This window comes from Euphorbia lathyris, chromosome 10 (assembly GCF_963576675.1).
Source record: "Euphorbia lathyris chromosome 10, ddEupLath1.1, whole genome shotgun sequence".
NCBI lineage: Eukaryota > Viridiplantae > Streptophyta > Magnoliopsida > Malpighiales > Euphorbiaceae > Euphorbia > Euphorbia lathyris.
Window position 1 is genome coordinate 28,389,573 of NC_088919.1, and position 25,448 is coordinate 28,415,020.

General features: G+C 34.3%; 1 protein-coding gene across 3 annotated transcripts; it reads right to left on the reverse strand.

The window, feature by feature from the left end:
* Positions 1-9: 9 nt before the first annotated feature.
* On the reverse strand, positions 10-13,497 carry LOC136208981 (ABC transporter G family member 22-like). Of its 3 annotated transcripts, XM_066000303.1 has the most exons (11): positions 13,410-13,497; positions 12,423-12,805; positions 4,408-4,484; positions 3,638-3,873; positions 2,542-2,697; positions 2,276-2,459; positions 1,625-1,933; positions 1,247-1,540; positions 880-1,164; positions 687-794; positions 87-593 (listed from the first exon to the last, which is right to left on the reverse strand). In XM_066000303.1, exons 2-11 carry the CDS (start codon positions 12,796-12,798, stop codon positions 372-374), a joined length of 2,247 nt encoding a protein of 748 aa, XP_065856375.1. In that variant the 5' UTR covers positions 12,799-12,805; positions 13,410-13,497; the 3' UTR covers positions 87-371. The 3 variants fall into 3 exon arrangements, with proteins under 3 accessions (XP_065856377.1, XP_065856375.1, XP_065856376.1); XM_066000304.1 differs by lacking the exons at positions 12,423-12,805; positions 13,410-13,497 and adding an exon at positions 4,588-4,646; XM_066000305.1 differs by lacking the exons at positions 4,408-4,484; positions 12,423-12,805; positions 13,410-13,497 and adding an exon at positions 4,112-4,249 and having other exon boundaries at positions 10-593.
* Between the last annotated feature and the right edge of the window lie 11,951 nt (positions 13,498-25,448).

A 25,448-nucleotide genomic window follows, 5' to 3' on the forward strand; every position in this document is an offset into this window, starting at 1 on the left:
AGAAGCTCATTACTAAATACATATTTCTGACTTATGTTAGTAAAATTTGACAAACATTATTGCAGAATATTAATGACATTGAACCAGGTTGTGAACATGAACTACTGATGATATAATGGCATTTCCAGATATTCTACAGACAGCAAAATTTGCTTACCCTCTAAACCCAAAATAGTTTTTGGTATTGTTGTTGATTATATTGGTCTTAAGAGGCAAAAGTCTGATGGTTATGACTTATGGATTACTTATCTGTGGCGAGTTTCCCTTAATGAAACGTAGACTGTGCTCTTGCACAAGACCTCTCTTTGAGTAGTCAGGAATGGGGGATTCATAGTTGTGTTGATGATTATTCCCCTGCATTTTGTAGCTCTTTATGCTCCACAGTTGAGCTTCATTTTGCGCAATGAAATATATGCCAATAGACGGTAGCCGAAAACCATCAAAACCAGAGCAATAACTTCTCTCCTACCATTGCCTACTCTTAATCCGTTCATTGGAGGCAACATATCCTCGTATTGGACCTTGAGAAGAAGCTTGTAAGTGTGGTAGTTGAAGGACATATAACGGATCCAAGCTATAAAAATCGGAACTTTCTGCAAAATGAAGACAATGTGTTAAAGTTTTGATTTGTTTCTTCAAATAATGCTTTCAGACATAATATATAAAATCAGTATATTTGTTTTCACCTTGACGAAGAAACCTCCGGCCAGCATAAAGGTCATCACAGTTACTGAGGCTAGTGTTGTAGCCTTCTTCAAGTCCATCAATGTAGCCCCAATAGCGAGTCCGAGTCCCTGCCATTACAACCATCCTTGGTAAGATATATGTTTGTGGTACGTTTTCTTTTATTTTCTTACAATTTTCTTGGAAAGCAATTACCTGGGCAGCAACAATGCAGAGGAAAACAGTGAGCAGGCTGAGGAAAAATGGAGCAGCACTCATTTTCAAACCAGCCATGAAGTAGACAACCACAAGGAAAAGTACTGGCAGAAGTAGATCTAGAGGAAGATCGCTTGTAGTCCTTGCCAAGAAATATGCACTTAATCGATACATGTCTGCTGCTCGTTCTTTATTGAGCATAGCTCTTTCTTGAGGAAATGTAAAGATGGCTGTGAAGACAGGAAAGAATCCCCAAAAAACTCCGATAAAGAAAAGCAGCCCTGCCTGCAATACAACAGGTTAAAAAAGCTCCTCAAATGTGCAGTTTCTTTTTCATGAATCGAAAGATTCACACCGTTTTTCTTACCTGATCTTGCATTTGCAGGCCTTCGGGGCTTCGACTGTCTGATCGCCACCACAGTAATCCCAATATAACTGCAGTTGCAAGAACTTGTGTGATTCTCAACCAGCTGAAATAGTCGTGTCGTCTTTCTTTGATACCTCTGCAGAACAATATTGTGTATTGCTCCCACCAGCTTGCTCCCCATTGTCGCTTTGGCGAAGAAACTTTCAGCTTCACTTCTTCATCAAGAGGTATGGGGTCCATTATTTTCTTCTTCTCCATTTCTGCAACTCGAGTCTCATAGGCTTCGACGAGATACTGCATATGTACAAACACTAATATCAGGTTAATTTTATGACAAGCTAACTTTTGATATACCATTTCGGCTTATTTAGTATTTACTTCATGCACAACAGCAGGAGATGGTTTTCCGTTTCGTGTTTCGGTGTCTGAATTCCCCATTTGGACTCTATCCTCCAGTTCGGATGGCACAGAAACATCATTTATGTTTCCATTTGCAAGGTCTAATAAGAATTCTGCTGGATTCATGGTGATAAGAGGGTTGCAACCTATCGATGCAAAGTACGCCATGGCTTCTGACGCTTTTCCGAAATACAACAGGTGCCCTTTTCCAAGAAGGATTAACTTGTCAAACTTGTGAAATACTCTACTTGATGGCTGGTGAATTGTTGTTACAACTGTTTTCCCAGCCTGCAATTGAATCAAGACAAGTTAACTGATTGCCATCAGTAGCGGAGCCAGAGCCAAATACTTGAAGGGTAATGGACAAAGATTTGATAAAAAAAAAATTACAGATTTTTGTGGGACTAAGCATCAGCAAAGTTCCTCGCAGAATCTGTTGGTGATTTCAAATCCCTGGCAGATTCTGAATAGAATGAAATTACCGACGGATATTATATGTTTAGACAAATTTCCGTCAATAATTCTATTTATTTATTTATTTTCGGAGTTGGGGGTCAACGGACCGTCCCTGACCCCTGTCTCTCTGTCCCTGATTGTTGTGATGGGAAAAAGAAACTTAATTATGCATACCTCTGCTATGTCTTGTAGCATCTGAACAATCCTTAAAGCTGTTGTGGAATCCAAGCCGGAGGTTGGTTCATCAAGAAACAAAAGAGAAGGATTGATTATAATCTCATTTCCAATGCTCACTCGTTTCCTTTCCCCACCCGATACCCCGCGGACGAAAGAGCCTCCAATCATAGTATCTTGGCACCTGTGAAGATCAGGTTCGAGGTTCGAAATCACAATGAGGTAAAAAAATCGATATTATGTGTTGTTGATGATAATATGAATACCTTTCTAATCCAAGCTCATAGATGACATCAATGGCTCTCTTTTCCTTCTGTTCTTTTGTCAATGTCTTCGGTAACCGGAGACGGGCTGCATATGTTAATGTTTCTTTCACTGTAAGGTGAGGAAACAAAACATCATCTTGAGTCACAAATCCTATCCTGCATTTTAATTAGCTTAAACATCAGCTGCTTTCTATCAGGAAAAAAAAAAAAAAATTCCTTGTACCATTATATTTATTTCATGTCACACATTTGTATTTGTGATTGCTAGGCCTGATGTTAGCTTCGGAATTTGCTTGGCCTGCATGCAAAGCAATTTCCCTCTCATCATATCTTTTTTCTTCTATATAATCTAGCTTAGCTCCATCAAATTCAATTATTCTTTTTAACTAGATTTGGATTTATTTCTAAATATGACCACAATTATTTAGATAATGTTTATTGGTCAAATTATTAATCTTATTAAGCTTAGGCCTAAACAAGTCGATTCTCTAATTTAAGGGATAAAGTTTCAAATTTGCTCTAACATTTTTGGAGAAGTGTAGATTTAACTTTGCCTTCAACATTTCCAACCCGGAGCAATTTTGGGTCTAAGTGACGACTCATAAAACGGGACCCTTACTTGGGCTAAGAGTGAGAGGCAAAGGGACATATGGTTGTTGGGCACTCCATTGGAAATCACCCTTGTCCTACTTCTGTCATCCCCTTCATTTGATTGCACCCCCAACAGATGAAGAGCTTGGGATTCTTTTTTATCGTTCCAGTTCAGGCCAAAACTCTGCGTTATTTTGGCCTCTATAGATACCAAAAAAAAAAAAAAAAATTAAGATTATCTTTTGCATCTCCAATAGTCAAAGGTTGGTTCTGTCACTCTCTGGGCTCATTCTCCACTGTTGGAAACTTTGAGAATTTTTTTTTTTATCATTTGTTACCTTACAAGAGTATATATGCACTTCCCAAAAACTTTATTCTATAACTTAATTACTGTGTGTTCTGGTGGTAAGAGTATTTTTTTTCTTATGTTAGATGAGAGTTCGAGTTTTGTTAAGAGATGAATAGTGAATAAAGGCGAAGGCGTGGAGAATGTAGGGCAACATACCTACTTTTGAGGAACTTAGAGTAAGGTTGGTCGTTGAAAGTGACAGAACCAGAAACCGTAGACTGAGTTAACCTGCCACCAAGCAAACTAAGGAGAGTTGTTTTTCCACTTCCTGAAGGACCCATAAGAGCCAGAACTTCCCCAGGACTCACTGAACCACTTATTCCGTTGAGTATTTCCTTCTCTTCCGTTGATCTTATTGCCTTTATTATCACCTTGTAACCCACATCTGTGAACTGCACCATGTTTTGTTTGTCACACTCACACATATATGTTCCTCATATACTAAAATCACAAAATTAGAACACTTTGTGCATACAGAAATTGAAAATGTCCATACCCTATGAAATGCAAAATGTTATATACAGACGAAAAGGGTCAATTTTGGGTTCTAAGATCGATCAATTTGATTCACAGTGAATATTATGAATCAATTTTGGATGGATTGAACTTAAAGAAAAAAAAGTTGGATACCTAAAAGGCAGGCAAGTTCCTTGATCTGGAGATCAAGTCTTGTACAAGAAAGATATAATGAAACTCCTTCAGTACAAGAATGAACCTGCACCATGCTATATAGTGTTCTATTTGAATTGAATCCCGTTGAAGGCTAGGCTACATATTTCTCCCTTGTTAATTGCCTTGCCTGTCCAACACACAATGCACATTACACCTCTACATGATCCATAATTACTTATTATATATCCTTCATTTCATGCTATGTTAATTTTGGATTTTCCTATTTATGTTTATCTGCTGTATTATAAATATACCTTGAGATAAATTGGCAACGTTGGTTCTGTTTGAAACTTTGGTTTTCGTTTTCCAGCAGCAGCTTCTACATCTTCTGCTGCAAAAGCCATAGACATGTATTAAAAATATGTAGAGAGTTTATATATTTATTTCTGCATTCTTAAATCTCACTCAAACAATGTCATTTGTGAAATCTTTACAAGTTTGAGGCTATAAGATATCAAATATCTTATGTCAAGGATAAAGGTTTTAGCAGGCAAAATGGTTAAAATTGCATAAACAAGGCTCCATAATCTCTAACATACTCCCTAAGTAAAATGTTATAGGGAGGAACAAGCAACGGATTAGAGCATTCTTTGAGCTTGGAGCGTCTATATCATGGACTTACTTTAACATGTTGATAAATGCAATGTCTTAGTTTAAATAATAATAAAAATATTATTAGATAAGACAGGAAAAGGAAAAAGGAAACATGTTTTATTTTATTTAGGTCAACAACTATTGAATAGGTAATAAAATTAAGTTCGCATCAGTAGACAATAAGTCAAAGCTGGGAGGACCAATATGTCTATTATTTTACATCCAATGATCAAATTTGTCAAACTACTCCCACTAAATTTCACACTACTTATTTTTCTTCCCTTCAGTTAAAAATTGAAATTGATATAGGCTACCGAATTATTCCAATAGTTATGCCAATCTATTGACTTTATTATATAAATTAAAATATATTATTTTACGATTGACAAATCAAATAATTTCCTTAATTTAAGGTCAGTGGCGATAAAATGTGGAATGAGACACCACTGAGGAAAATGGGAGCTTTCTTTTTAAAAATAATAAAAACAAAAACGAGAGACGAGTGTTGATTGAAAAAGAAATTGGATAGGAAAAAGGCAAAAAATTTCTAGATTGGTTTGGATGGGAGTCGGACCCACGTCTTACTGGCTTCAACTTGCATTATTTGCTCTGTCACAGCTGGCAAAATTATATTCACTTTTCTTAATTATAAATTAGAAATAAGGGATTCAAATAACTTCAAGATTTTTTTTAGGTAAAATCACTTTTTATCAACTCAACCTGAACAATTTTTTTTTTTTCCCAAACTGTTATTGGGGTTTTTATTTGCGATAAAGAGTTAACTAGGGTTTTTTTCTGTAGTAAATTCAAAGACTTCATGATACTAATTCTCCATCTTTTTAATTTTGAGGTCATTTGGACGTTTAGTGAGAAGAGAGAAAAATGAATGTTTGAGGAGAGAAAACTTCAAAAATGATGACTTTGGAAAATAAAAAATTTAGGCCCATAGTACAAGTGATACTAAATGACTTTAATTTTTAGAATTTTCTATTTTTATAGTGTCCAATTAAATGATCATTGTTTTTAGCAAAACGAAAACCTCAGTTTCCCATTTGGACAATTTCTTTTGCAGGTACTAGTTTGACAAAAAGTGAAAACCAATGTTATCAGAACCGGACCGGATATAAAACCGGATTTGTAATTGGGTCACGGGTCGCTTGGTTCAACCAAATGACTCGGATTGGTCGGACCGGATAATGTAATAAATAAATAATATATATTAATCATATATAATTAATTTATTTATTTTATTAAGTTATATATATATATATAGTTAATTCATAAAAATAGAATTGATATCTAAAAAAAATATTACCAAATAAAAAATATAAACCAATTAAATTATACATTACAAAAATCCTATTTTTAAAAATGTAGAAATTATTAATGTATTTTTTTTTTTTGGTAAAATTTAAAAATATTAATGCATTTTAGTATAACTCAAAAACTAAATATTTGAAAATATTTTACAACCATTGCTGCTTTTAGTTTTTGGCTTCTACTTAAAAAAAATATATTTAATGTTTAACTGTTTCTTTTCCTTGTCAATTGAAAATGGAAAAAAAGAAAGAAAAAAAAAAGTCTTCAGCTAGGCAAAGAAACGCAAACTAATTGAGGAGATCCCACGTCGAAATTGTGAGGAGAAGATGGGAAAAGAAGCTGCTATAAATACAAGCATGGGTTAGAGGGAAGTTGAATAAGGCCCATGATCTAAAATTACCCTTTGGATAGAGTGCCTGTTAAAGTTAAATGAAATTTTATCATTCAAATTTTTTTTTCTCAAAAAACCGGAGTCATTCCGGTTTCCGGTTAGACCACCGGGTCACTGATCAATTCTGGTTTTTAACGGGTTGTTGAGGATTGAAAAACCCAGCATGACTCGGACCAGGATTCTATCCGGTTTCTGGTTAGACCGGTCCGACCGGCCGGTCCGGTCCGAGTCTGATAACATTGGTAAAAACACATTAATTTTTTTTTTAATTCACCTTTAAAACACAAGGTTGTAAAAATTGCTAGGCGCTAGTTGGACGGACAGAGTCCTCGAGTATTAATCGGATTTGTATTTTTATGTTTTTTATTTGTTAATCAACAAATTATTATATAAATTCAATTAAAATATGTACTATACAATTTAAAAATAATAATATAAAATTATTCAATATAGAAAAATACCTATATTTATAATATATATTTATAAAAAAAATACAAATATTAATATTTCAACAATAATATCATTAAAACAATTCAAAAGTGAATTATAAAAAATAAATAAATCACAATAAAAAACACTTTTGCTCATCGTTCCTTAGGCGACGTCTAGACGGTCTAGGCAGCCTAGATGAAACTTAGATGGCTAAAACTTGTTTAGGAGTAAAAAATTGTCTGGAGGGACTAACCAAAGAAAATCAGGATGAATTCTTGATTTCGAACGACTAAACGGTACCAAGACAGTTAAGATGGCCTTGTTTTTTTTTTAGCAGAGCTTACAATTTATAGTGATAAAATATTAAAATAGTCTCAATGTGTTTGTAGAAATTGAATTTAACTTCCAAGTATAAAATTTTAGTCCATACTTTAGTCCCGATGTTTGCTGAATGACACAATTAAAAATTTAAATAGCATAAATTGATACATTATGCATATATACTGTTCAATTCGGAAATAAAAAAACTAGCGAAAACTTTAATTGTACTATTTAGCAGACATTAGAATGATATTTTAACTGTTCAAAATGAAGGCCATCAGACTGTTTAGGCCTTAAAATCGAAAATTCGTTCCGATTTTCTTTAATTAGTCTCTTTATGTGTTTTTTGATCCCTAGGTGATTTTTAAGAAGGTGCAAAAATACCTTTAACGTTGATAGTCAGAAACAATTTTACCCCTAACGTCTAAACTGTTATAATTTTACCTCTAACTTTTGCAACAAAGAGCAAATTTACCTCTAACATTGGTAAGTTAGGTCAATTTGAGAAATAATTCATTAAATTGTCTTTAGTCATGAATCATGTCAAATCTACATTTCACATTTGCGTCATTTTATCACTCATTAGTAACATATCATAACAATATAAATAAATGTGGATTTTTTTAACAAAAAAAAGTAAAAAAAAAAATATATTGTATTTTGTACGACTTGGACAAAAAAAATACAAATATTTTGTCAAATTTAAAAATATGAATTTAAAATTCTTGTATTAAATCAACAAAACCGCGAATATGTTTTTTTTGAACCAATTGGTATGCAACTGTTGCAGAATAAGGAACAAAATATTTGTCTTTTATAATAATTTCTGAAATTGATCCAACTTGCCAACATTAGGGATTAATTTGTTCTTAGCTGCCAACGTTAGGGGTAAAATTGCACCATTTAGATGTTAGGGGTAAAATTGCTCATGACTGTCAACATTATGGGTATTTTTTATTTTATTATAATTTACTTTTGAACGTTATTATATGGTTATTCATAAATTGTGTATTATTTTCAGATATTTTGGTTTAATTGAGTTCTCTACTTGTTTTCATGATATGATTTAAGACATTAAACTTTTTTAACTTAAATTCCGTTTTATACACAAAACCTTATGGACTAGATGGGTAATTTTTTTTATAATTAGGTATTACATCTCTATGAAAAATGAATTCAACAAAACATCTCAACATAATCTATATATATTATAAAAAATAGTAACGATACATCACTCTTTTTTTATTGATAAAAAATGTAATATACATATAAGATAATATAATATAATATATTAATTTTTATTATATTATTATATTTATATATATATATAAAAAATATTTTATAATTATTATATGTAAGATTTCCTAAAATCTCTCCAATTGTATTCAACTAAAATCATTTAGATTCTTCCCATCCACTTTCTTTCTATATCTATCCTTTCGCTTCCCTTTTCACAATTTTTTTTGTATTTGTTTTTACCCATACATTTTCCTTCTATTCATTATGTTAATATTTTTCTTAGTGAATGATTGTGTTATTTAGGTGAATTTTGATTTTATCTTTCTTTATTTTTGTGAATTGGGGTCTTAATTGACGACAAATGTGTCAATATTTAAACCCGTTTTAGATTTACATACAAATTAGAATATTTTTTTTTCATTTAGGAGTTCACTGATTTATCCGAATGAAAAGTGGACTATGGAAGGCAAAAACTTATCTATGTTTATATATTTAGAGGATCTCAAAGCTCTTATCTATATTATATACTTGTGTTGATCGTTGAAGCAGGAATTCTTTTGATGACAATAGTTGAAGATTTCTCTTGATATCATAAAGTTAATAATAAGCATTGACTCTTTTTGTACTTTGTTACAACTTTATATTATTTACTCTTAGATTCAATTGGTATTTAATTGTTATCGATTCAACTTGTGAGCATCATGGATTGCGTGGAGGTGACATTTTTGGCTAGGAGTTTAAATATTAGCTATGTTTTTTTTTTGCTTTTGTTCTACAGTTTTGGATGTTTTGAGGAGACTCTTAATTATGTTGATTATTTATAGGTGTTTTTTCCATATTATATCTGTCAATTCTTTCTGATTTTGATATTTTGAGCTTGACTTTTTTTATGCATCTTATCAATGATAGACTTTGCACAAAGATATTCCAATATAACTTTAGAGTTTGCTGGAAGTTATTATGATTATAAAGACTGATGTTGAATTGAAGTTGATTCAAATTGTCTTTTAACTCTTAGCATGAGACAAATTTAGACAGGTATGTTCTATGACAACTTTAAATTTTTTTTTGTGCCTTAGTTGCAATTTCAATTTATAGAATTACAAAAGATTTTTTGATTTAGTTACTGGAATTAAAACTATCTACTTTGACTAAATGATCATTTTATTCCAAGGATGTTAAAGATGATGTCTTTAAAATTTAGATTACAATTTTATTCGTTCTTAGGAGTCATATTTATTAATGATTACATATGATAGATGTAAAGTTAAAAATTTCTTTATATTATTTCTAATTAACTCAAATCTCAAACAATTGAAATTTGAATTCAATGAAAACTAAAATATTATTCAAGGAATTTGTCATCATTCAAAGACTCTATAATTATTAATCTCAAGTTTATATATTTTCAAAAACATTTGAAAATATATTTTGTTACTGTTTATTCTTTAAATGACTGCTCATAATTATTTTTGTGTTTTATTATAGTTTTTATTAATTTTCTACTTTGTTATGATTTTTACTCCTCACATTCTTTTTGGTTTTTTTACTCAAGTTACTTGATCTATAACGATCATGCCTTCATTTTATGTGATTTTCCTTTTATAGTTATTGGTTTCAGACGATGAGTATGGTTAACAAGGCTCATAGGAATAAAAATAATCATTATGTAACAGTAGTTGAAAGTATCTAAAGTGTCTCAAACACTACTTTATATATATATATGCGTCAAATGCTCTTACATTAAATAACAAAGAAAAAGGATCATCCCAATCCATGTGATTCGAACTCATAACCTATTCAATCGTATATTGATAATGCAGAATAAAGAACAACATATATGTTTTTTATAATTATCTGAAATTGATCCAACTTGATAATTAAAACTACCTCGTTTATGCATTAATCAAGCTAATTTAATATATTATAATATTTAAAAAATGCAAAATAAAATAATAAAATTTAATTTAGATAACATATTTATGTCATTAATTTTAATTATTAAATTATAATAAAAAATTTATATTTATATACTCAACATGAATCCATGCATCGCACGGACCAAAAACTAGTATATATATAATTTTTATAAATGAATTAGCGAATTGACCAAAACATCTTAAATGAATTAACCCTATCTAAATCGTATAAATTTTATAATTAGGAAAAATTATGTCCAAAACTTCTTAAATATACATAGAAAGAATTTTAATCAGGCTTAAAATTTTAAATAATTGATAAATTAAGGAAGGGGGAATGTATGTTTATATCTATGCACCTCTTTTTTAGATGTCGGCAAGTATTGAATATCAGTCCATTAAAAATTTGTAAACATGGTTTGTAGTTTATGAATTTTACAGTTAAATGATATGTGAGTAAATATATCGGTCAAAAAATGCTTATGGCTTTAATTTGTAAAGTTAGAGATTGGATTTTGCATAATTTGTAACATCAGTCTTTTCTTTTTGAAACTGTAAAATCAGTCTTTTTTAATTGCTCAAAATCGCTCACTTTTAGAGTGAGTAGTCACAACAACAATTTTTAAAGGAATGACTGAGTTTGCAAACCGTGAAAAACACATATTTATTGGATTAGTTATTTACAGGAAATCTGCTACTTAATGTAGCCTGAGTGTTATTTGCTGATGTTTTTCTTTTTGTTCTTTAGTTTTTTTTCTACTTTTTCTTTGTTTTCTCGTTTGATTGACTTTCTGTAAACCAAAAAAAGCATAGACTCTATTAGCAATCTTTTAACCACGTAAATTGTTTTTGCAAATTGATCATAAAATATTATTTTATATTTTTTTTCCTAAGTTGATATAGTTATTAGATAAATAAAAGTAAATATTAAAAATATAAATCGATAATGTTTAAGTTAAATATTTGATCTATAGTGTTATTTTTTTAGACTACTTTTTATTATTATTATAGTAGACTTATATGTTATTTTCTAAAAAACCCCTATAGTGTTATTAAACAAACTAAACTTAATATATAAATTTTAAGTAGTTAATTTGGTTATCAAACAAAACAGATAGTTAGAGTATTTTTAATAGATGGTATTTGTTGATGTAGTAATGGTTTTGATAATTCTCAAAGGGCAAAATTATTAGAAGTATTCGGTTTTTCGTATCAAATGGAGGACATTTCATATATATTATGTCATGTGTAATATAAACATACATATATTATAAGAGTCCCCACTATAAACATATAATTTTTTTTAATATAAAAAAGTGATTTAGTTACTTATTATTAGTGCATTTTTATGGTAATATTTATAATCAAAATAAATCATCTATAAAAAAGTATGACTTATGGGGTCATAGTGTTTTTTTTTAACTTTTAAAATAGCTTATTAATAGATTATTTTTTAATAAAAGTTGCCAAAAGAGATAATAAAATATTATATTTTAATATGTTAAGTTTTGATAATTTTTTGTAACATCCTCTATTAGAAATACTCTTAATATGCTAGAAATTAATTAGAAGAGTGATCATTTAGAAAATATTTAATTAATGTAGGAACGATTATAAAGATTTTTTTTTTCAAATTGTTTATTGATAAAGTACTAAGATGATTTTAAGGTTTGGAAAAAGTTAATTTAGCCGTAAGTATAAAATAACACCATTTCAATTTTAACGTTTGTGAAATGATACCAATTTAATTTTGAGCAACGAAACTTGAACTAAATTAATACTATTTTACAAACGTTAAGACATTAAATTTCATTAATCGAGATTAAATTGTTACTTTTTTTATAAATATTAAAACTGAAATGATGTTATTTTATATATTGGTTTGTAGACCATTTTGGGTCTTATCCCAATTATAATTATTCATTAAAAAAAACTTTATATACTAGCTAGTGGACACCGCAACATACTAGCTAATTCAGTGGACCACAAAAGCTATTAACGGATTTAATCATTGCATGAGAAATGCGTGAAAGGTAAAAACTTTAATACTTACGTGTATCATCATCGCTAAACGGCTTAGAGTCGGCTATCTCATCCGGCGGCATGTTGAAGCCAGAGAAGGAAAAGGATAAGCCTAAGCTGGCACTTGACGCTCGGCTTAAAGCCGCTCCACTGCTGACGTCATCAAAGTCAAACTTCATCTGTGCACTCCTTGACTTTCGGATGTGTGTGTTTCTGCCACCTGCATTGCTACTCCGCCCTGGTGACTGCCGTCGGCTCGACTTTCTAGACAGCATTCCGCCGGAGTTTTCCGAGGTCATTCCTCTTCCGGCTTCTCCTGACGGAGGTGATTTGAACGCTGCTGCTACCGTCTCCACCAGTTGGTCCGATTTCGTTCTCACTAAGCTTGTAATGCTTGTTTTCTCCATTATTCACCTAAATATATTTAATAATTAATTAAGAACTCAAAAAGATATATAAGAGTTTTCTAAAAATATGAATGAATAGAGAAGAAGACACGAGAGGAGAAGAGAAGAAATTTTTTCCAAAGAACACATATATATAATTTTACTTTTTCCTTAAAAATCGAAGACGTGTGTGTAAGCTAAAAGAGGAAAAGTGTGGCTGCTTTTTTACAAAGTATGGAGAGATACGAAATGACTGGTTTGTAAGTTGCCAAGCCTTTTCTTGAAGCAATATATTATAATGTTGCAAGACAATTGGAAAAAAAAAAAAAATTATCATTCTAAATGTCTGGAATTACTATCAGAAATCTCTACCTTTAAAGTCTGGAAGGTTTCGAATTATTATCTTTGCGAAAAACAACACACATGGATTTGAGGAATTTAAAATAATCATATCAAGGTCAGTTCTGTAAAATAAAGAAAAAAAAAAAAACAATTTGGAAAACTTGATGAGCTAGGTATGTAGGAAGATAAGAGAGAGATGGAAAAGTGGTTTGTTTTCTCATTAATTAGCAAATATGGATCATATGGAAAAAAAAAAGAGACCATGTATTATACGATTAGATGAATGATACCTGAATAATGTTTTGATTCTGATCCTCACAGTGAAATTAAGGAGAGACAAGAGAAATTGGATGATTTGCTGCATACCCCAAATGGTACATGCACTTCTTATAAGGTGCAATTAAGAGATGAAACCAACCACTTTCCCAAAATACCCTTTAACTTTTTTTTATATTTATATATATAAACTTTTTTTTAGGCCTATTCATTCTCAAGTCTAACTGTCTGTTTGTTTCCATTTTTCGAAACTGTTTTTTACCATTTAAGTTTAAACATGAGACAAAAAGTGTTTGGTAAAAATTCGAAACAATTGCTTTTTAGAAAAAAAAAATCAACTAATATGTGCTATCTATCTGTAACAGCACATCAAACAACAAAACTGAGCTGAAACAAACAGATCCTAAGACAAATTATAAATCTCTAGAACGATGAGAGTTTGTAGTCGAATTTACAGATTGTGTATTAAAAAAATTGCATAGAGAATTGAATTTTTTTCTTAAGAAAAATAGAATTTTGAACTTGATAAGCCAAGATATCAGCCTCTTCCAGAGGTGGAACCAAAATTTCATATTTGGGAGGCTAATTTTAATTTTGCAGTCTGTAGTAATTTTTCAAAGTTTAGCCCATTAGGGTTGGATAAAAAAATTTAGCCTCTAGATTGATAAAATTGCTTCGTTTTATGGTGACTAAAAAAAATTAAAAGTGCCAAAGGGAAAAGCGTAGGCATATTTGATTTTCTATATGTTCCACGGTAATTTCTTAAATTATGACCCCTAATTTTTCATTGTTTTGGTGCGCTGAATCAGTGGCGGAACCAGAACCCAAACTAAGCCAGTGCTTAAATATTTAATAATAAATTTTTATAACGTTAAAAATATTATATCATGTAAAATTCAATAATTTTTAACACAATAATTTGGGGGCTAATTTTAACTGTGCAGTTGACGGTAAATTTTCAAAGTCCATAGCAAAAATTTTTTAGCCTCCAACGCGTTAAACTGTAAAAATGTTATCATTTTTAAAAAGAAAATGAGGAAAAAAGAGTTGAACATAGAACCTCTCAATAATACTATATAGAGTCAATATAATTCTCTCCAAAATATTATCAGACACCATTACTAAATTTTTTTTTCTCAATTCTCCGGTGGCCTGCCGAGGCTCGAGCCCACCCCAACCCCCTAGTTCTGCCCCTAAAGACAAAGAAAAACCCATAACCCACCCCGCCCCATGTGATTCAAACCCATGACCTCTAGGGTCATAGATAAGCTCTCAACCAACAGGGTAAGAGCTTCACCACAAAGAAGTAAATATACTTAATGTTTTATAAATTCAATATTAATTTTTAAAAAGTATATCACTTTTATCTTTTTGAGGGCGAGCCTTGGCGCAACGGTAAACGTTGTTGTCGTGTGACCAAGAGGTCACGGGTTCGAGTCTTATGAGCGGCCTCTTGCCAAATAAATTGGTAGGGGAAGGCTTGCCCCCAGTACACCCTTGTGGTGGGACCCCTCCCCGAACCCTCGCTCAGCGAGGATGCGTAGTGCGACCGGGCCGCCCTTTTTTATATCACTTTTATCTTTTTATTTTTAATTATGAATTATTTATAATTTTCATAAAGTAGAATTTAATTACATTTTAAAAAAAAGTTAAAAAAATTATTTTGGAAAAAGATTAGTTTAAAAGGGTTAAAAAGATAAAAGTGGACTATCAAATAGATAAATAAAAACAAAAAAAAAGATTTAAAGGGTTTGAAAACATACCTTTAACTAACCCAGCCATTTTAAAATATTGAAATAACACTGTAAACATGCTTTAGTAAAATAAAATTAGAAGGGTTATTAAGTACCGAACGGATTTTACTCAAGGGTGGAGCCGGTGATCGGGAGGGAAGCCCCCCGAGCCCTAGATTGGCTCCGCCATTCTTGGCACAAATTTATGAACCTGCAAATATCTACATTGAAATCATTCTAATTGAGATTTTAGTTCTAGTTAATGTTCTACAACATTCCATGTGAATGTATTTAGTGGTGTCAATGAATCAATTAAACAAAAATTTAAACTTATAAATAAGACTAAAAAAAGTTTTTATTATTATAAATGACAAACTTAAGCACGTGATTTGCATGTACTTGGTCTAAATAAGCTCTCTTAAGTTGACAGTTTAAGCTCAATAATTGCTTTTATATTAGTTTGGACATGCATCCGCAACGGGAATGCCTCATATGCTCGAAACGTATACAACACATACCCATCTTACAATGTGTTAAAATGTCACTAATAAATATGAGTTCAAACTCTCAACGTTTCAGACTACTAAAAAAAGACCGTCCCTTCAAATAAAACACAAATTTCCAAAAGGAATTTGATGCCGTAAAAGAATTTCTTACTCAACCACCAATGCTCATAGCCCCTCATAACGGAGAAACTTTGCAGCCACAGTCTCCGAGGAGGCCATCGTTGCCATCATCACTCAAACCGAGGGCACCAAAACTCTGCCATTATAGTCATCTGCTCAAAGGTGATGAATTATGCTACAACAAAGTTGAGAAAGCTCTATTCGCCATCACACATGCTATAGACCGACTACGACCGCACTTCTAGGCCCATTCAGTCGTTGTTAAGACCAACTTCCCCATCAAGAAAGCCATATAATGGCTAGAGCTCTCCGAGTGAATAACGAATTGGTCCATCTGCCTCTCCTAGTTTGGAATCTCCTTTGAACCACGTTCCTTAATCAAGGCACTTGCACTAGTAGACTTGCTAGTCGAATTCAATGGGTCGAGTGATCCTATATCGACCCCCATAGTCCCTCCTAGTTCCGACATCCTGGAATGACACATAAGTATGGACGGATCATGCGATGGTGATAGGGTCGGGGCATGCATCTCCATCCGAGGCCCATATTATTTTCATATCAACTATGTCCTCCACCTCACATTCCCCACCACGAACAATCAAGTTGAATATGAAGTTCTCATCACAGGACTACATCTTGCCATCCTTATTGCAACAGGCAAAGTGATAGTATATATAGACTCCAAGTTGGTGGTTAGCCACCTCGACAAAATGTATCAAACCAAAGACAACGCCATGACTCACTACTTAGCCAAAACCGCTTCTCTCGTAGATCAACTGTGGACCAAAGGTGTTTATTTCTCCATTTTCCTCATCCCAAAAGATGAAAACAACAAGGCCGACGCCCTCGCTGCAGTAGTGTCCAGCACCACACCCATCACAATGACCTATTCGTGGAAACATCTTACCAACCAACTATCACCGAAGTTTAACCCTCCCTATCGAGAATGATGAGGCCCACCCTAGTGATTAGAGAATTCCCATCATCCACTACATCCGCGACATCACTCTCCCAACAGACAATGCGGAGGCCCTGTGGGTTGTCCGAAGATCCTGACGCTACACTATTGATAGGGGTCGAAAACCCCTATCTTTAGGTATGGTTTTTAGGGTAGTTTTGTCTAGTTTCCATTCAATAAGCCAGCAATTCTTGCATTGTTATGCATGTGTGCGTGTTAGTTAGTTTTAGTGTGTGTTTTATTTACTTTTATAGTTTGTAGTCGTTTTCTAGTTGTTTTCAGGCAAATATTGCCAAAATCGCACATACGTGAACTACCATTTACTTACTATGGCTAAATGATCCACCAAAGGTCGCACCAAACAGAGTTTTTACTCAAATCTAGCGACTGGTGGGTCAATTTAGCCTTTGGACTGACGTCCTTTGGAGTTTATGTGCGTGTGCAGGTCAAAATAGGATCAATTTTGGGCGAAAATCGCGTCTCGGGGACCCCTGGAAGTCGCTCGGTGCGTTGGGCATATGCTGCCCATCAAACTGGCCTTTATAGGCCAGCTCGGCGAGCTGGCACTGCCAGTGCGGCGAGATGGAGCTCGGGAATTAGTCTTTTGACTAATTCTCGGCCCCACGATTCCACGTTTCGCCCTCGACTTCTCCACCTGCAACAGGAAACAAATCCGATTAGGTTTAGGCCTCGAACTACAACTATAAACAGGACTTTGTAACATTTGTAAAATATCCTTTATTTTGTGTAAAACCCCTAGCCTCCATCCTTGAAGAATCATCTCCTTCCTTCCATCCACCATTGAAGAACCTTCAAGCTCCGCATCCACCGAGGATTGTTCAAAGCTCCATCCTTTAAGACCTAGGAAGATGTTTGCACTGGTCGACAGGTTCCCTGAAAGGGATTTCTTTCTCTTTTACATTCTGTTCGCCTCTGATCCATGCTATGAATCCTAGGCTAATTGTATATTCGTGACAAAACTTTTCATCTTTAATGTTAGTTCAATTTCTTATTTTGTTCAATAGATTGTATGATTTAATCTTTGTCTTACGCTTTGCTTAATTGGTTTAACTCATTCATAAGTTCAAACAAATACTTGGCACACATTGCGAGCTGAATCTGACCTAGTCAGAGCCTATAGGATTGACAACCCTATAGAAGATTAAGCCCAAATTTCTGAGCCTTAGAGTTAGTTTCGGCCTTACAAGGGAATCACGCACTAGAAACCATAGAAGGATAAGTAGGGTTAATCGTCGTAGGCAAAAACGACTCAGATTAGGTTAACAATTGATTAATGAATTAGGTTGAATTCGATATTATCGTATCACCACGCTCTCCTCAGGTTAATTACATGATTTAAGGATCACTTAGCAGTAGAATAACTTAATTAGGAGTAGATTAATCTAAACAAAACTCAATCTCAAACCCCCATAGCCTAGATAATATTAGAAGCTTAGTAGCTCGATACTTATAGGTGTAAAGCATGTGGATTCGATACCTGGACTTGTCCAGATTAGTGATAACGACGGGGTACACTTATCCCTTAGTGAGTCTCATTGAGCGTTAGCTCCGAGGCGCATCAAGTTTTTGGCGCCGTTGCTGGGGATTTATTTTCCTGCAATATCGAACCAAATGTCGAATTTATTAGTTTAGGCATTCATTTTGTTTATAACTGTTTTATTTTATACCTTTTATACTTGTTTATATGTTAAATAAATTTAGTTATACCTTTTCTATACTTGTTCATATGTTAAATTTATTCAGTTATACCTTGTTACATTGTAAAAATTTGTATTATTTATTTCTATATTGCAAAAAACAGTTCTAAATGTCTTTTTGTAATTGTGTAAACTATAACTTAGATGATAGTTATGTATATTATATGCTTTCTTTTCCTAAAAATTGTGTTTATTTATCTTTTCTTTTCAGCTTATGCATACTCGATCAGCGGAATTACCTTGTGTCCCTCTTAATCTTGAACTTGAACATACTCTACGCAGGAGCAGGCAAATCGAGAATATCAAGCCAACCGAGAATATCGAGCCAATCAAGATGACAGAACCAAAGAACAATACCGAGACAGACCCTGATACCCGCTCAATGAGTGAAATTCTGGTACCACACTGAAACTAGTATCTATTTGGGATCGTAGATCCTAACATTCCAGCCAACTCCTATGAGATCAAGTCGGGGATAATACACTTGATCCAACAGACGGGACTGTTCGGAGGTGAGGTGCAGGAGAGCCCAGATGATCATCTAGATCGCTTCTTGATGTGCGCAAACACCACAAGGACAAACGGAGTCCCTTAGGATGATGTTAGACTGAAGTTGTTTCCATTCTCTCTAACTGGGCAAGCTTTGGAATGGATAAGATCGCTTGAGCCTGGGTTGATTACTACATGGGCGGGATTGAAGAAGGAGTTCCTCTCTTACTACTTCCCTCCTTCAAAGACGGTGATGCTGAGAAGTGAGATCACTTCATTCCACCAACCCGAGCATGAGACGCTCCATGCATCCTGGACCAGATTCAGAAAGATGCTTCACATGTGCCCTCATCATGACATTCCTAAACACCAGTTGGTGAGCATCTTCTATCACAGTTTGACGCCTACTAACCGAGCTACTGTAGACTCTACTGCAGGTGGAGATTTGTTTAGAAAGACTACAACAAAGGCATATGAGATGATCAATAAGCTGGGAAGGAAGAGTGTGCAGTGGCAGGAGGAGAAACTCATTGGTCCTTCAAGACAGCGGGTGTTTACTGTAGAAGATCCGGATCAGAACCTGGTTGTGACAGAGCTGAGCAAGAATATGGATGTTTTGTTGGCTAAATTCATCCAACCTCCCACTTGTGAGCATTGTGGCGGCGACCACCATGGAAAGGACTGTCAAGATGGCAACCCTTTTGCTGGAGATGGGATGGAGATCATCAACTACATTGGGGGACAACAGAGGTACAATCATAACTCCAATAATTACAACCCCAACAACTACAACTCCTACAACAACAACAACAACAACCGGAGGAGACCTCAGCACCCGAACTTATCATACGGGAGCTCAAATCAGAACGTGTTAAGGCCTCCCAACGGGTTCGCCAATGAGTACAGAGAGCAGGGGCTTGGCATGCCCCCATATCAGCAGCAACTCTAAGGTCCTATGCCACCTTCCAAGGAATCTGATGAAGTGGTGACCCTCTTGAAAGAGATTTCAGCCAGACTCGCCAACAATGAAGCCTTTTGCAAGGATCTGAGCAATCAGGTGGCTCATATTAACAGGGACAGGCAGCATGGTTCTCTCCCAAGCACAACGGAGAAGAACCTAATGATCCAGAGGAAGGAATGAGCAATGGGGAAAAGTCGGGTTATTCCGGCTTTTAAATTCAATTATGAACAATCATTTTATTTTCAGTTTTTTATTTTTCCTGTTGATTTGTTTGATTTATTATTTTGATTTTTGTTTTCAATTGAATTTCCCGTTATCTTTCTATTCCTTCCTCTAAAAAAAATATTTTTTATTTTTTCGAAGTTCGGTGACCCGGGGCGAAGGGCGATAGAATTCCGGCCCCCTGGCACCCAGCTCGGCCGAGACGGACGGAGTTCGGGAAAATATTTCCCGAACTCAATTAAAAAAAATTAATTAGAAAATAGGGGATGAAATTCATCCCCCCCCCCCTTCTCTTTCTTCTCCACCTTCTTCTTTTCTTTCTTTCTTGTTCTCCTTTTCTCTCTCTAGGAAGCTAACCCCCCAAATCCTCTTTTTTCACCCAAAATCAATAAACGAGGTATAGATTCTTACCTATTTTCGATTCTAAGCATGATTCTAACTTTAGTTTTTAGTTTAGGATCTTTAAAATTCGTTTTTGGCTAACCCTAGGTTTTTAAGTTTTCTAATTTTTGATCTACACTATGCCATTTTTCCTTTCACATGACATAAGATACATGACAGGCATTTGTTTTCGTGTCGTCTGAATATTTTTTCGTGACGGTGTTTTAAATTTCTGTCATCTAAAAGCGTAATTAAAAACACGCTCGATTCACATGTGGCGTTCCGATGACAGAATCATGTCATCCAAAGAAAATGCGCGTTTTTGTTAAATTTCACTTGCTCATCAGATGACACCTGTAATAAATGACTGTCATTGTATGAGGAAAACAAAAAAAAACGATAAATGAAATTTCACTTACGCGGCCATATACCAAATTTAGGCGCTCGATCGTTTGACTGAAATTTCAGCTCATATATAAACCCTTTCTCTCATCCAAAACCCCATTTTAGGTTACGCAATCTTCATCCCTCTCATGTATCTCTATCTCCATGGTTGATTTCTACATGCAATTAGTGAGCTCAAAACACGGTACTGGTAAGGATCTATTGATTTTCATTGTTCCTTACTCTATCTTTTTCTCTTTCGATTTACTTTTGTGTATGTCGATTTCAGCAGTTGGGATAAGGATCTATTGATTTTCAGACCTATCGTTGAAAGGGTTAGATCTCTCGCTTAGATACACTGATTTTATTGTATTCATTGTTAGATTCACTGATGAAAAGCTTGGGTCTTTATCTTTTTTAACCTAGGGCAATACAGTGCCTGATGCTGAAGATGTTATGATTCCTTTTTATTTGAGCATAATATTTGCAAGGATAGTAAGAATGCTACATGGGAAGGCTGATTGAAGAGATTGTCAATCAGTTCTTGTGTTTAGCATATGGGAAGATTTCTTTAACTTATTGAGTATATATTATTGTTATGTTGATTTGAACTGGTTGGTTGCATGTATGATGTTGTTGTGGGTGGTGCTGCTGAGATATGATTACAATCTTCCACTTGGCTTGTTATCTGATTGAGTATGTGTATGTGTATGAAGCATGTTGGCTTATTTATGCTTGATGCTCTGTTTAGGAAGCTAGAACTGATTGAGTATGTGTATGAAGCATGTTTATGTTTGATGTTTTGTTTAGGAAACTAGAACTCATTGAGTATATGTATGATGTTGTGGTGATACTGAAATAGATTTACTATATATCTTCCACTTGGCTTGTTATCTGATTGAAACCATCCAGAATGGTGATGGGTTTTCGATGCTATCAACATAAGTTATGCACTTATGGTTAGAGCATCCCAAACTTCATCATCTTGGTCACTTTTCAACGAGTACAATCCAAGTGGCAAGTATATTGTAAAGGGTTATGTATGTGCATTGCTATTAACTGCTTGCTTGAATACCTTAACCATGCATGAAGTGATTGGTATGTGAGTTATATTGCTATGAAATGATTGTTATGAACTGATTGGTTAGATAGAACTGTTTAGGAAGCTAGAACTCATTGAGTTTGTGTATGAATGATCATTGAGCATGTGGCTGATTAGGCATACTCTTAAGCTTTAAATGTTCATTGTGATTGGCAATACTCCTATACCTATGAGTTATACTGCTAGAACTGACTGTGTGTGTGTATGAAGCATGTTGGCTTGTTTTATGTTCTGTTTAGGAAACTAGAACTGATTGAGTTTGTGTATGAATGTTCATAGTCTAAAGCTGAAAATGTTATGAACTCACCTGATTCCTTTTTATTTGAACATGAGTTATGCTGCTGAGATAGGTTTACAATATACCTTCCAATTGGCTTGTTATCTGATTGAAAACATTCAGAATGGTGATGAGTTTTCGATGCTACCAGCATAAGTTATGAACTTGTGGTTAGAGCATCACAAACTTCATCACCGTGCTCACTTTTCAATGAGTGCAATTCAAGTGGCAAGTATATTGTAAAGGGTTATGTATGTGCATTGCTATTAACTGCTTGCTTGAATACCTTAACCATGCATGAAGTGATTGGTATGTGAGTTATATTGCTATGAAATGATTGGTTAGATAGAACTGTTTAGGAAGCTAGAACTCATGGGAATACTCTTATACCTACGAGCTCACATTGCCTTTCGATTCTCCTTCAAATTCGAAATATCCTTTCTCTTAGTCAAGATAGTTTAGGAGATTTGGAGCCCCTCATATCCACCTTGCATACTCCTCAGTCCATCTCCAGGCGAGCACATCATACTCTTCCCTGTTGTTGAGGTATTGCTCAACAACTGCTTCTTGCCCAGGAAATGGCGCCTCAATGTGGGGTTGTAGTAGTAGATCATATATGTGCCACAACAGCTACAAAATGCATAGAATAATTAGATCACAAACATGATTAAGTGTTTATCAAATGAAATAGATAAATGGTGGCATATCTATACCGTGGCAGTGGGAAAGGGAGGGTGAGTAAGGAGACGGGGAAGATGAATCATCCCCTAAGGAGCCACGTTAAGATGATAAATCTTATTTCGGAAGCGAAACTGAGAATAAGAAGAGACATTGATTAGTGTATGTGTATACAATGTCATGTAGGTTCATATATCTTAAGGAGATAAGTTAATATTACTGTTGGAGGTCTGTTTGGGAAATTCGGAGGGTAGCTGATTCTGATTTCAAATACATCCATTTCATATGGGGTGTATTGTGGGCCTTTTATTCTGATCGACCATTTGAAGAAGTTATCATCCAGAGGACCTGTTATCATCCAAGATAAGAAGAATCATTACAAGTAGACAGAAGAAACCAGGAAGAGTTGAAGAACAACATATGAATTGACATACCATCGATGGCCAGAAGCCACCCTGGGCTCTCAATGTACAGTTTCTCCACCTCAGCAATTATCTATTGTTGAACAAGCGCAAGGTGATCCATTGTATAATGTAAGTTTTCTGGGTTGAATGTATGGACACTGAATGATTGTGATGCTTATTATTTATAGTGATATGATAGTGGTGGCTAAGTGAAAGGTCCTGAAAGGGGAAAGGTCTTTAATTAGTGTGGTTAGGGTTATGTGTAATGATGCTAGTGTATTAATGACCTGCATTGGGTTTTGCAGATATCAAGACTTTGGAATTATAGGCCTAATAATGACTCCAAGATATGGATACATCAATTGATCGATTTTGTTTCAGAATTTGGATATATGTATTGGTTATTTTTTTTAGTTTTAATTCAGAAATGTATGTGTACAAATGTAAACAGATTATGAGTATTGGTATCCAATAAAATTAAAACCATTGATATACAGAATTTCATGTTCATATTTGAGTATGTTTCGTTATTCAAGTAAAAAACAGAAATTCATACGAAGAAGAAGGCAAAAAGTGACATTTTAATTTTAAAAAATGTCATCTAAAGAACAATAAAAAGACATTAAAATAAACGAATCTGTCATCTGAAAATAAATCCTTTGACATGATTGATTAAGACATATGCCATCTAAAACAAGCTATAACGGTAGAAATTATTATACGAACTGCCATCACAAATTCAATATGCCAATTTCCCACACATCAACTTGACGATTTTAATTATTAGTATGTCATGTGATGACATTAAAGGTGATGGTAATAATAAATAAGCTGCATCGTAACAAAGATTAATATGACAGTACGCAAATAGGATAATGTCATGTGTCATATCTTCACATGACAGAACCTAACCATTGTCTGAAGGGGCAACAGATGGCGGCGAGCCCTGTGACAGATTTATATCTTGCGGGACGACGATTTTTAACCGTCGTCTAAAGGGGGTTTTGGCGTAGTGCTATTTGCATGTTTCCTTGATTCTTTGGTAAATTAACTGTTTATTAGTGATTTCTACATGCTTTGCGATTTGAACTTATAATTAAGGATATTTGGAAAAATTCTTCAATTTGGGTGTTTTCTCCATTTTTGCTTCAAAGATCGACTATGTTATTTATAGCCGAAAACTTGTCAATAGGCTTTCATTTCATTCCCATAACATGTTTTGGTCGCTGGGGCTCATTGATTTTGCACTAATTAGGATCTAGGAGCTAATATGTCAACATTTAAGGACAAAACCTTGAAATTCAGTCCCTAAATGTCTAACTTTAGGATTAATCATGCTTAGTGAGTTAATGGTTTGGGAAAATTAACATTACTAACCAGTTTCGTGTATATATTTGGATTCTAACTTGTCCGGCTTGGTTACTCTTCTTCATTTCAGGAATCATGGGACGAAAAGGAAAGGAAAAGGACATTGTACACGAGGAGGAAGAGGAATCCGACGTCGAGTTCATCGATGCCCTCCAAGTTGGGTATAACTCTCCTTTCGGTTTAACTTGTAAAGATGAGGGGGATAAGTATGCCTATTTTGAGGTACAAGACCACCACCCGAGTCATCTTTGATATGCGTCACCTATCAACTCTAGGATTGGACAAGGACTTTAAAAGGTCCTACATGTCCAAGGCTGGTCCGACCTACCCACAAAGAGAACTATCGCTTATGACAGTTTCACACTAGAATTTCTATATACGCTAGAGAAAAAGGGGCCGCCAAATAGCGACCTATATACTTTCCGGCTCTAGGGATATCCCTTTCGCCTGAAAGAGTCGGCCATATCAGCCTATATGGGTGTAAGGAACCAGAGTGGGGCTCTTTCGGGTTTTGAAAAACCTATGGATGCCAAAACGGCTTGGGAAGAAATGACTGGGCTAAATTATTTTGACTCCAGTACTGCTACCCCTAGATCTCTACGAGACCTGCTCCTTAATCTCGCCCACAAGTTTATAGCCCATAACTTGTTGGGTAAGAAAGAGAGCAATAAGGTGGCTTCCGCCGAGGTCTTTATGCTTTGGTGCGTTTCCAAAGGCAAACCGGTTAATAATGTAAATGTTATTTTTTCTTG

Excerpts from the sequence above, each read along its gene's own strand:
- LOC136208981 (XM_066000303.1), bottom strand. The coding sequence starts at position 12,798 with ATGGAGAAAACAAGCATTACAAGCTTAGTGAGAACGAAATCGGACCAA. Across the intron at positions 1,934-2,275 it reads TGCTACAAGACATAGCAGAG|GCTGGGAAAACAGTTGTAAC; the intron begins GTATGCATAATT and ends ATTCAATTGCAG. Across the intron at positions 1,541-1,624 it reads CTCCTGCTGTTGTGCATGAA|TATCTCGTCGAAGCCTATGA; the intron begins GTAAATACTAAA and ends GTACATATGCAG.